The sequence below is a fragment of the Mustela putorius genome, unplaced genomic scaffold (genome assembly GCF_011764305.1).
Source record: "Mustela putorius furo isolate JIRA1106 unplaced genomic scaffold, ASM1176430v1.1 tig00003853_pilon_pilon_pilon, whole genome shotgun sequence".
Taxonomy (NCBI): domain Eukaryota; kingdom Metazoa; phylum Chordata; class Mammalia; order Carnivora; family Mustelidae; genus Mustela; species Mustela putorius.
The window spans coordinates 43923610-43936164 of NW_025422005.1; the positions used below are offsets into that span (position 1 = coordinate 43923610).

A 12555-nucleotide genomic window follows, 5' to 3' on the forward strand; every position below is an offset into this window, starting at 1 on the left:
GGCTCACAGGGAAGAGAGCTTTTGTTGACAAAATTCTGAGCTCTCATATCCACTCCTGAGCCACTGGCGACAGCAAGAGATCCAGCTGGAGGTGGGAGACCATCCCAGGTGCTTGAGGGGCTGGCCTGTGCTTCTTCCAGAAGCCCTCTTCGTGCTCAGGTGCAGGCCTGGCTGTGCGCCCAGTGTGGCTGGCGGGAAGCAGCCCCCAGGGCCAGCTTTGTGGCTTGCAGTGGGGGCTGTGGAGCCTGCACCCCTTCTCACCCAGCCCTCACAACTACCCTGCACAGGACACACCACCACCCACGCTTTTGGGGAGGAAGCTACTGGGAACCTGAAAGGGAGACCTGCTAAGCCTGCAGGGCCAGGAAGAGAGGTGGGGCCCATACATAATCCAGATTTGCCTGTAAAACCAAGTCTCGTTACAGCATGCGAGGGGGAACCCCCGTCTTTGTAGGTAAACTTCTGGGGCCCAGAAGGGGCACACAGGCCTGAGGTAGCACTGTGAGCCGGGACGGGCACTGGGTGAATGGTGCTGGCAGTTCTCCATGATTGGGGGGTGGGCTGGGGGGCTCTGAGAGCTGGAGGGGGAGGACAACTCTCCCTCCCTCCTTGAGCTCCCTACACCCCTACCCAGGCAAACAAAACCAAGCATTTATCTATTTGGTCTGTTCGCAAACCGCTCTCTCTACTGCCTTTTTAATAGCAAGAAGTTTTTCTAGACTTCTGTTTTGCTTTTGTAACTATACAGTGGCTTTTTAAAATAAAAACAACTTGGTCATGACTCTTAGGCCTGAGTTTGACTGTCTAGGATGACACCTTGTTTGTACTAGGCACTTGATAAAAATCTGTGGAATGGTTGAGTAAATCAGGTATTGGATGAGCACTTCGATCTGTTCTAGGATAAAACCTGTCTTCCCTGAGCCCCTAGGTGGTTGCCCCCCCACCCCACACCCTTGGTAACCGGTGCCCTTGTGGCGTTCTCGATGCTCTCCTCCACGTCCACTGCCAAGCTCTGGTTCCTTGTCTTTTTCATTCTCTTCTCCCCATGGCACAGAGTTAGTTTATGGAGTAAGACGGTTATACAAATGCCCAGTGCTTCTGTAATGAGTCAGTACTCTATCCACAATCACTTCTCATGACTGGAAATTATGAAGTCTCAGTCCAGTTTGCATCGTGTAATTACCCATTCAACATGGGACCTCCGGCCTCTCAGAGTTGGCGAGTGCAGCTCGTCTATGCCACAGGCACCTCGGCTGGCTACGTGGTGCTGGACATGGCCTCCCTTCCCCAAGAATCAGGTGCCCATTCATGAGACAGCCATACCCTGACTGCTCCAGGGCTGAGAGAAGGGAGCTACTTGGGTCTTGCTTATGTTAGCAGGTGGTCACTGCGAGTGGGAGAGGTATGGGTATGGGCCACAGGAGAGGAAGGTTTGAGGCAGTGAACATGGGAGTCATGTGAACACACACCCCAGACATTAGGAGCAAGACTGGGACCTAAGAGCCCACAGGAAGCCTGGCTTGACCAGGGATGTGATTCACATGGGGATCCCTTGGGAGACCTCAGAGCTATGGGGAGATGTCTGTAGGACAGCAGCCTGGGCTTGGCATCCTTACCCAAAAGCAAAGAACCACAAAAGGCTTAGAAAACCCAACACCCCTGATTATTAAAGAGGGGCCTGACTCCCGTCATTAGTGCCAAGTTCCAAAAGCTACCCCAGAGCCATTTCCCACCAGGCCCAGGCCCACGGCGCCCCTCCCCGCACTGTAGAGAAGAAGGTCAGCTGGACTCCATCTCTAGATTTTTGAAAAATTTATTTTATACCCTTAGAAGCTAAGAACTCTGCCACTCATGAACCAAATTTAGGATTAAGATTCTCCCCTAGTTTATCTACTTCCTTTTGAAATTTTATAAACAAGATTTTGTACATAAGAGGTAGCAGAGGAAAATTCCAGTCTGCTTGTTCCAAGCTCAAAAGGTAACTGCACACATCTCAATGTTAGCAGGGAGGGTGGGGCAAGACCGGGGAAGCCCGAGGACACGATGCTCTGGGTCCTACTGTTTCTTCTAGTTGCCAGTGACCGTGTGAGTACTCCAGGAGAAGTCGTGGGCAAGATACCCGCTGGGCTGCTCGTTTGTTTTCCTTCCCAGATGCCTCCGAGGGGCAGACGTGGCACCCTGCGGTGGGCCTCGTGAAGGGAGTGTCTTGAGAGAACATACAGCATTGAGTTAGTTGTGCAATTCTTACTCGATGTGCAGACCATTTTTGAAAGATTTATAAAAACATCTTCGTCCAAAAAATTGGCAGTAAAAATGACAACTCTTCCAAGGTAAGCCTGTCATAATTGTCACTTCATTGTACATTAAAAAAAAAGTCATCAGCAGGTTAGCTGTAGTCTGCAGCCGCTGGAAATCAAGTGGTTCCTGGCAAAGAGGACGTGATGGTCATTGCAGCAACAACACAATCAAACTTAACCAGAGCGTATGATGCACAGCAGTGACGGGTGATCCTGATGGAGCCTTACAGTGAGGACGGCAGGTGCCGGGGGTGGTGGGAGGCGTTGTTTCCATAGGAAATAAGGGACTAGAAGTGGCAATTTCACTCCTGAATTTGGGCTCCTGAGAGTGCAGCTGCCAGCGATGATATCCCAACACAGATCATCACTGGCATTTCAAGGTCATGTCCTACACAATCGATCTGTGAGGATGGGGGTGGAGAGAAGACTGGGCAGGTAGGTGCTAGGGAAAACAGGAGGACATGGGAGTACTGAAGAACTCAAAGTCAATTTTAAAACATCACATTCGAAATTCCAAGAACAGCAGAACCATGTACAGTTTGCCAACTCCTTCTGACCAATTCTCTGAGGGCTCAGTTCTGCTCTTAAACGCTGCCCCGTCTGCACGGTGTCCTTGACAAAGACCATTGCTAGGCTGCGGGGGCTGTAGACACACAGACAAACTGTGGTTTGGCTGCACATTTACCTCACGTTCAGCAGCGAAGGGGCTGGGGCTGGAGTGCACAGTGGTGAAAGCTGTCTGTCCTGTCGCGTGTCCACACAATGCGGAAGCCACCAAAAAGGCACTTTGGGGCTGGCCACGCCTCTTGAACTTGGCAAATCTAACCGACAGGGGCAACCTGGCACTTCCTAAGCTTCCTTAGTTCCATCACAGGGAGTTGGAAACAAGGCAGAACACGTAACTAAAGTCAAAATAGGGCGGAAAATGGGTGTAGAAACTCAAAATACAAAATGTACAAAATACATGAAATCCATTGGCATATCCCCTGTCCCCTCTGGAGAAAGGGAAGCTGGTATCTAATTTGAAGTATGTAGATGGTGACTATACTTGGGAAATACCAACAAAATGGGACAGTTGTTCAATTACTTTCTGGTTATTTCTGGGAAAACAAATCTTGTCTCTTTTGGTGTTCATTAGTCATGTTGAAGAGAAACAAAGTGTCAAGTTCCTTCTCCACATTAAAATTACTACAACTCACAGAGCAGCGTTTCTCAACTCAAATATTTAACCTCATATACAAACAGTACCAAGGGTTTTAGTAATTATATTTTAAGCAAAAGCAAATGATTGCGGATCACATGATTTAAGACTACAGTTTATTCAATATGTCTCCAAGCATTAAAAAGATGATTTTATGAAGTCAAACTCAGTAAGATTATAATTTAAAGTGCTTTTTATTTTGCTGTTTTCCAAATTCGGGGGAAAATTCCGTAACTTCTTTAGTGACTGATGTCGAAGAATGCACCTTGTATTTCTGGAGGACTTTTTTTTTTTTTATTGCTCTTTTCCAACCTCAATTATATCAGAAATGTATGTTAAAGAGCATAATAAATTCCAAATTTTTGATCCTGGTAACATTTCATCAAGATCCAACTTTATGTGCCCAGGGCTCTCATCTTGACCCGTCTGAAATTCTATACAAATAGGGAGACATATTAAATACAAAGGTCTGTGTAAACGGAGTTCTTTAACTACTATTTTACAACGAAAAGGAATTTTATCACCTATCTTTACATCATTTTAAATTGGATATTCCTAGTCAATGTTACTGCAAGATTAAAAATTTGCCCCCACATATCTAAAGGCAGCTTGCTTTTTTTTTTTTTTTTAAATATAAAAACGAAAGGAATTTCTTTTGTAGCATCATAGAGAAAGCAACAGCTTTACCCCATTCATTCTTATATGTTCATATAACAAAAAAGTCTGCCACCAGCTTTATTTCCTAAAATCTCCACAGAAACGTGAATCCCCGTGTGAACCGGGCCCCGGAGCCGCTGATCTGGGGGGAAGGAGTTCTCCCATGGCCAAACAGCTCCTGAACCTTCTCCAGGGGCCAAGAGTGCCTTCTTTAAAAACCCACACTCCTCTGGGATCACGGCGGGCTCCCTAGTCCAAGCTGCAGGCTCTTCTAAAGGGCTCAAGGGTGAGAATCTGATTTCAGAACAGCGCTGAGCACCGGGGAACCGAGCTGTGACTCCTTACTGTACGCTGGGCGTGTTTGTTCCTTTAGGGATCCACGTCGTCAAGGTCACTTCTCAACTCGCCAATCATCATGGGGGACTCGGAACCCTTTGAAAAAGAGAAGGAGGTTCACTTCATGCACAGTAAAGTTAGAGAATAGGTTCTCTATGCCCGCTGACCTGTGTTTGGTAAACGAGTGCATTTAACAACAGAAGACTTATTGAAGGGTAATAAAACAGAGCTCTAAGACCTTATACCTGAGAGTTCCCGATTATGCAAACTCTGATTTCCATGTTCTCCCACAGTCACCGAAGGCACCCAGCGACCTGCCTCAGGTGAGTGGGCTACCAGGCAACAGGGCTGCAGCGCTTGTGAGAACTCGGGGAAACCGTCATGATGGAGCGGCTGCTGGAGATGACTCTGGGTCACTCCTGAATTCTGCCTCTGTCATTAGCTGTGTGGTGTTTGGTTTACATGTTAATAAAGTTCTGAATGCCTGCCGTATGTCCTGGGACTGATCTAGCTGGTGGTGGGGATGGGAAGGAACAGGGACTCTCTGCAAAAGGACAGGTAAAGGCGGGTGGGAGACAGATGCGGGGTGGGGGTGGGGGGATGGGGAGGCCCAAGGTGGAAGGAAAAAAAGGCATTTGATAAACTACAAGAAAGCCACTGGTGTCCAGAAGTCAGAAAATGAAGGGGGCAGAGGTGGCCAGGGGCCCCATTAAGTAAGACCGTGAAGATTCTGGCCTTTACCCTGACAGCAATGGAAAGCCACAGAAGGTTTAAGCAGATGAAGCAGAGGGAAGCAAGAGCGAGGCAGGGGCTTCTCAAAAGCCCAGGACACCAAGGTGCTTATTAAGACAATGGAACAGATGCCTCAGAGAGATTTAAATGGTCAGCCTGGCAGGACCGTGAATGGACTGCAGCGTGTCCAGGGCACAGGGTGCCACTGATGACGGACACGGGTAGAGGCCTGCTCCAGTGGGAGTGGATGGAGGTATCGGGCATGGTGGGTGCGAGCTGTCTTTGAGGAGCAGAGCTGGGCTCTTGAGTGGCACCCCTAAGAATCAAGTTGGTGGAGATGGAGAAATAACGGCGGGGGGTGTTGGAGGAAAGCTGGGAGAGTGAGGTGCTGTGGAAGCCCCGGGAAAGAGTGTTTCTGGAAGGGAGGAGTGGCCATCAGGGTCGGATTCTGCTGAGTGCTCCACTACCATAAGGCCTGAGAAGCCTACTTGTCACCCCGACTGCTGAGCCAGCCACAGGGCAGGGAGCCAGCGGGGAAGAGGTTGAAGGAAGAGCGAGAGGGAAGAAACTGCAAGTCTGGACAGTTCTTTGGAGAAGTCTGGCTGTGAAGAAGGGGAAAGAAGGCAGGGGATAAGAGGAAAGACGAGTCTTTTTTTTTTAAAGGATGAGGGAGAACGGAGTGTGTTCAAATGCTGTGGGAGGTGTTGTACTGACAGGGAGGGGATCAGGATGTGTGTGTGTGTGTGTGTGTGTGTACATGTGTACATGTGTGCATGTGTACATGTGTGCACCCACGCTCGCATGGACTGAGTCTGGCTGTTGCAGGAGCTCCTGTCCTACAGCGGTTATGTTCTCTGCAAACAAAGCATGTGAGAAGGTAAGCTGCTGAGCGGCACCTTGGGTTAAACTGTGTCACAGTGCTGCGCCTCTGTGTCCCTTCTGGAAAGTCAAGGTGACAGGGACCTCATGGGGTGGTTGGGAGGATCTAAAAGGTTAAAAAAGGCACACACGACATCAACAAGATTCATTTAATGAGGTCTCTGTGCCAAGTACTGTGGTGAACTCCAGAGAAGGCCACCCTCACAGCACACGCCATCACAGTCATGACCGCTTCACCAGTGTGTGCTGTGGATATATCCCATTCTTTTTCCCACTAGACAGAGCAGTACTGAAAAAAATATATATATTTAAACAAGCTAAAAGGTATTCTTTGACTCCCCCACAAGTGGGTATTTCAATGGCCCTTCAAGGGTCTGTGTTTCCAGAAAGAATGATGAGAGCCAAAGATGGAGGGGGTGATTTGCCGCTCCCTGGCAGAATGAAGAGACCCCGCCAGGAGGAATGCTGCGGCATCCGGGCTCTATCAGGCCCACCTTCAAGGCACTGCCCACCAGACACTGAGGTGGGAGCCTTGTGGTAACTTTACTTGGCAGCACTGTTCCACTCTAGAAGCACACTGCTGGTGAGCCCCGGACAAGGACCACGAGGTGGGGGGGTGGGGGGCTGGTGTCTCCTTTTCTCCTTGGTTATGGAAATTGTTTTTGGAAAACTCAGAGCAGGCGGGGCCCTTTCCCACAAGGACATGGGCCCAGCTATACCTGTTGTAAATGTCTGTCTCCGTTCTCATTGGCGGGACTACCCTCTGACCCGTTACTGCTTCCAGACTGCTCTTTCTCATTCAGCAAAGCTGTGGCATAGGCTAACGTGTCCTGCGAGAGATTGAAACATGAGAAGAAAAAGTCAGGGGGTATGCGGTGGCAGCAGTGCCACCAAAGACAACGACCCTCCACTTGATCTTTGGAGATGGCGGGAGCCTCCAGGTGGTGCTCGCCCGGCAGCCACCAGCACACCCCTCAACCTCTGTAACCCACAATGCTTTTCTTCTGGCACATAGTTTGCCACCTGCCCAACAACGTGCTTTCTCTTCACAGAAAATTTGCCTCTTCTGTCCATTCTCATTTCTTTTTTTAAAAGATTTTACTTATTTGTCAGAGAGAGAGAGAGAGAGAGACAGTAAGCACAAGCAGACTCCCTGCTGAGCAGGGAATCTGACACAGGACTTGATCCCAGTACCCTGGGATCAAGACCTGAGCTGACGGCAGATGCTTAAGCCACTGAGCCACCTAGGTGCCTCAGCCCCTTCTCATTTTTAACCTACACCTCTCATCTCTGAGGCCGTGGCTTCTGAGAAATGCACTGAAAATCCTACCTGTGGGATTTAAAGCTACACAAAACAGAAAGGGAAGCCTCACCTGAGCTGAAATTGTTCGCTGAAAAGTTTTTCCAGTTGATGTTTCATTAGAGACATTACTCTGTGGTGTCCAGTAATGTTCTGACATCTGAGGTGGGAGGTCAAAAACGCCATCAGAGACAACAAACAAGCCCACGTGAGCCACAATCACTACCATTAGATACTCAAATATAAAACGCATCTAACAGCACACACACAGAGGATCCACCCAGCTCCTCTGTCACACTGGGAGGATCTTACGTCGGCTCTCAAGAGTTCAGTGAACCACTGTGTCTCAGATTATCACCCCTGCTCTCTCACCTATCAAGTTCAGACACTATATTAAGACATGAACTTCATGTGTAGAGACAACTGTTCTGAAAAAGGTTGGAAGTCTGAAAGTAACTCGGAGGCCAGTCTCCAGGTGGAGAAACTGCCCCTGACAAGCAGCATCCCAGGTTAAAACACGTCACGGTGGTTTAACTGCTTCTTGGGTGACAGCCAGCAAAGCTCTAGGGGCAGTTACCTTCTTCTGCAGCCACTGCACGGCCCAGCTCCAGTGGTGGGAGTTCTCCTTGAAGTAGTCCTTAGCAGCAGGGCACCTGGCAGTAGAGGGGTGGGGGGATTTGTATTAGCCAAATGCTTGCCTTGTCAATATCCTTGTTTCCATTGTTCTACCTTTTTATTTTGATACACAAATGCTACTTCCACTAAAGTTCAGTTGTCTATGAAGTTTTTACTTGTTTTGGTTGGAATATATTCCCATGTGTAAACTTCGAAAAGCAGAAAAAGGTTAAATTTGTAGTGAGAAATCTTATCTAGGAGACCTCATCCACTCAGTTCTATCATAATTCGAAGACAGAAACTAAAAAATGAAACAGAAAAACCCCACGCTAGTCCATTTAATAAGAGAAATAATTCTTGAAAGAATCAAACTGGTTTTTAATTTCTGTGACTTCGGTAAGAATGGTATTAGGGGAAGAACAACTTTAAAGTGTGGTCCTGGAGCATTTTTGCCCACTCAGAAAGCTGTCTTTCACATTCAAAAACAGTACTGATGGCAATACTGTGCATACAGAATGGAGGGATGGAGGACACGCATCAGACATACCCTGCGGCCCCATCACAATTTGGAAATACCACTCAGGCAAGTACTGATGCTGTCACACTGCCAACATCAAGCCTTGAAACGCACCACCATTGCGGCAGGATGGTCTCCACCTGTGTCCACAACACTATGTCATCCGGAAAATGCATGTTCATGCATTAATTACTTCGACCAGGCTCTCAATTCATTTGTTGAGGACACTCACATACAGCAGCTCGGGCCCAACAGATTTCTTATTTTGGCACAAACCCAAGGATGGCAATCCCCATGCTCAAGAATTAGGAAAAATCTGGAGCAAAATCAGTGAAGCTGTATGGAGGGCTGGGTGGGGACTCAGCAGTCACTCTGCTCCCACGGGCCCCACGTGTGCCACAGGTTGAGGCAGCGGGCCACTAAGGCTCCTTCTAACCCTGAGAACCTCTACTTTCCAAGTGGCCATCAACTAACAAATGCGCCAACAAAACGTGGTACAGCCATACAAGGGGGCAGGATTCAGCCTTAAAAAAGGAAGTTCTGGCACAGGCTAGAACACGGATGAACCCGAGCGCATCAGGCTAAGTGAAATAAGCCAGGCACAAACGGACAAACCCCGTGTGACTCCACTTATGGAAGGCACCCAGAGTCGCCAAATTCATAAAAAAGTAGAAGGGTAGTTGCTGGGGGGATAAGGGACAGGAGTGGGCAGTTAGTGTTGGGTAGGGACAGAGGTTCAGTCTGTGAAGATGAAATAGTTCTGGAGATGGGTTGTATGATGGATGGTTACACAATAACGTGAAGGTACTTAACGCCACTGATGCGTACACCTAAAGGTAGTTAAAGTGACAAACCTGATTTTGTGTATATTTTGTCACAATTAAATACAAAAAGAACCTCTGCCTTGAAAGTCATCACCCTGTGCTCAAGTCCTAGATCTGACAGCAGGCACGGCGCTCACACCACCCAAGACGTTGGACTGACAGAGTCTACCAGTATAACCTCACAGAACTGTCTCTGTGGTTAAATGAGAGGAAGGCAATATACTTTGCAGAGTGCCTGGGTTCCTGAGTCTGAGTAGCTATAACACAATTCTGTCTCTTGAGAGACTGTATTGAAAGTGGAGACCTAGAACATGATGGAGTTGGTAGTGAAGTTACATTGCTGGAAGCTATCTCAAGTGAAAGTTCAAGGACTCTTGCTGTGGAGGTCCCCGAATCTGCCTTGCTTCCTGCCTTTCCCACCTAAGGCCTGCTGGTGGGGCTCTTTTCTTGGATTCCATAAGATCTGCGGCTCCTCTGACACCCCTCCTCACATCTCTTCGAGATCTTGTGAACAGCTTTCTGAACCATCCAAGCAAGCATGCTCTGAGTCAGGCTCTCTAGGAACTAACCAAGGGAGATTTTTTCCCCTGGTAACTAAAGACACCATTTCTTCCCCTCTAAATGGAGCCAATACTTACTTTTGAGCAAGAGTTACGAGAAATTTGACACACTGGTAGCAGCGACTGCTGTCCACGTGGTTGCTGTGGTGCATCAGGGCTGAGCAAAGAGAAGAGGGAATTGTGACAAGAAAGCAAGACACGGAAAGTGTGTCCCAGTAACACCGCTTATCCTGAACATTCACAACCAGCAGGTTTGAGCAGCAGAGAGGGCACTCAACTAAAAGCATGGCGGTGTGGCCTCAATGGGATCCCCCAAATTCTAGTGGGCATAGACACTGCTTTCAATGGTATTCCAGAAACGTATGTGGGAGTGGAAGCTTGCCTTTTGGAAGAACCAAAAGGAGCTCAAATCTCCACAGCTGATTATTCAGAGATCTCTGAACTTTTCCATACTCCTGACAAAAGAGCAGTCACAACACTTTCAGTTTGATAAATGGAAATTTACAATATTAGTTCAGTTCAACAAATGCTTCCTGCTCTGTGCTCTGTGGATATAAGAATAAAGAGTCCTTGATGTGGGCTCTTGTGGAATGTTTGGTTTGGAAGTCTAGAGAAGCTGGGTGCCACCTGGAGGCCTGCAATGTTGCAGCTACACAACTTCGTAGCTCACATTTCTTTGCTGCAATAAGAGGAGGTCTTCAATTTCTTGCCACAGAGCAAATTCTTGAATGACTCAGATTAACTGGCAATACTGGCGGGGTGGTGGGTGTTGGAGAGGACGATTTCTAATCACGCTTTTTCTAAGAAACAGCTCATTAAAGCTACTTGAGCCTTCTAAGGAAGAAAAATGCAAAAAGCTTTTATGAGTGGTAAGAGGAATGTGGATGCATTCATACCACCGGTAAAACAACAAAAATAATCCTATTTTATGAGCTTGACACCATCCTGAGCCTGAGGTTTTTCTCTCCCCGAAGGCTGCAGAGCGGATTGAAAGATTTCTGGCCTCGGAAAGTAGCTCTTAGCTTGTTGAAAAGAGTAACAGCACCCCTGACTCTTAGCCGACCCAGTAACAGGAGCCCCGGCTGCACCTTGCTGACTCAAGGGGGACAGTTGTCTAGCTGGTAAGATCTTCTGACTTCATGTCTCCTGGCCAGAATACGGGAGCCCACAGCCCCAACAGGCCTCTCCTGGAGCCCTTGCTGACTAGTGCTGGGGGGTCCCAGTCAGGGAGGAGGCCGGCCAGAATAACAGGCTCCCTGGCTGTGGGTCTGCTACAGACATCTCTCAGGATGGCCAGACTACTTGCCTAATAATCCATTTTCTGTCTCAAATACAAATTTGACTCGCTCCACTTGTATGGGATCTTCAATGACCTGTGATAGAAGGAGACAAAGGTTGGTAAATGAATGAAGGAACTTGTATGAGGCCACTCACTGGTGCCTTTTAAAAATGATTCTGTTCAAGAGATTAATTTAGTTCCTAACTTAACAAAACCCAATACAAATGAACAACAACATGGCACTGGCATGTATCTCAACAGCATCTTAAATTTTATTTTATTATTGTATTTTAAGTATAATCTATTCCCCAACACAGGACTCAAACTCTGGACCCCAACATCAAAAGTCACAGGCTCTACTGATTGAACCAGCCAGGTGCTCCTTAAATTTTAAACTAAAGATGAAAAAAAAATGATCAAGTAATAGTTGAAGACCCATTCATTTCCTGTCTCTGTGTTCTGACCTCTACAGTTCTCCACAGAATAAGAGGTTTAGGGTCTAAACTGTTTACTGAAACCCTGTTGGAATTTTGCTACGATACAGGGCTCTCTGCACTGTCAGGAGGTTTATGCCATGCCACACGGGGCTGGAACTGTGTCCTGCTCATGGTTGGACTACTAGTGCCTGGCACTGACCTGTGTACAGGGCAGTAAGCTCAGTGGTTTGCTGCTGAGCAGACAAACAATGTGCAGTCCTTCTCCGGAGGAGCAACGATCTTCTATATTTTGTGAAAGTACTAGGACCAAACAGGAGATAAAGGACCAGAGAGATAGGCTTTTTATAAATGCCATCAGTGATGTCTTTTCTTGTTTGGAAGTGTTTATTAAATGCTCACCCTGTGCCCAGGACTCTCGCTCTGTTTAGAGAGCCCTGGTCCAGGTACTCATCAGCTCACCCAGTCACCAAAGTCTACTGTTTCTCTTTCCCAAATACATGGAGACCTGTCCCTTGCCGCCTCTGCCCTGTGTCTCCTCAGTACAGGTCTTGTGATTTCCAGTTCACTGCCACACACAACTCTCTGGTCTTTCAGTTCCAACCTGGCTTCCTTCTTCAGTCAGGCCTTCCAAACAAGTGCCAGCAGAAGCTTTCTGTCCTAAGTCGAGTCATGTCACTCTCCTGTTAAGGTCTGCCTATAGTGCTCATCAGTGAAAGCAAAGACTGCAAAATGAAATGTCTACAGAGGCCAGGACAACAAGAAATGAACACAGTGGGCTAGGTATGATGGTATTGAGCAGTGAGGACAGAGGGGACTGGGCAGCACACGCCTGATCAGAGGGTAGCGAGAGCTAACTGGTCGAGGTGAGTGGGGCAGGTGGGAAATGGGGCCAATTCATTACACTACCTGGTTTCTCAAGAT

General features: G+C 47.8%; 1 protein-coding gene across 2 annotated transcripts in view; it reads right to left on the reverse strand.

Annotated features, from left to right (window-relative positions):
* Positions 1-1797: 1797 nt before the first annotated feature.
* USP24 (ubiquitin specific peptidase 24) overlaps positions 1798-12555 on the reverse strand; it is a 138021-nt gene continuing 127263 nt past the window's right edge. For both annotated transcript variants that reach the window (XM_013055630.2, XM_004751618.3), the window contains exons 63-68: positions 11225-11291; positions 9997-10075; positions 7980-8055; positions 7476-7562; positions 6822-6932; positions 1798-4587 (exon numbers count right to left, since the gene is read on the reverse strand). In XM_013055630.2, coding sequence (XP_012911084.1) covers positions 4525-4587; positions 6822-6932; positions 7476-7562; positions 7980-8055; positions 9997-10075; positions 11225-11291 — 483 coding nt within the window. In that variant the 3' untranslated portion in view covers positions 1798-4524. The remainder of the gene's footprint in view (positions 4588-6821; positions 6933-7475; positions 7563-7979; positions 8056-9996; positions 10076-11224; positions 11292-12555) is intronic.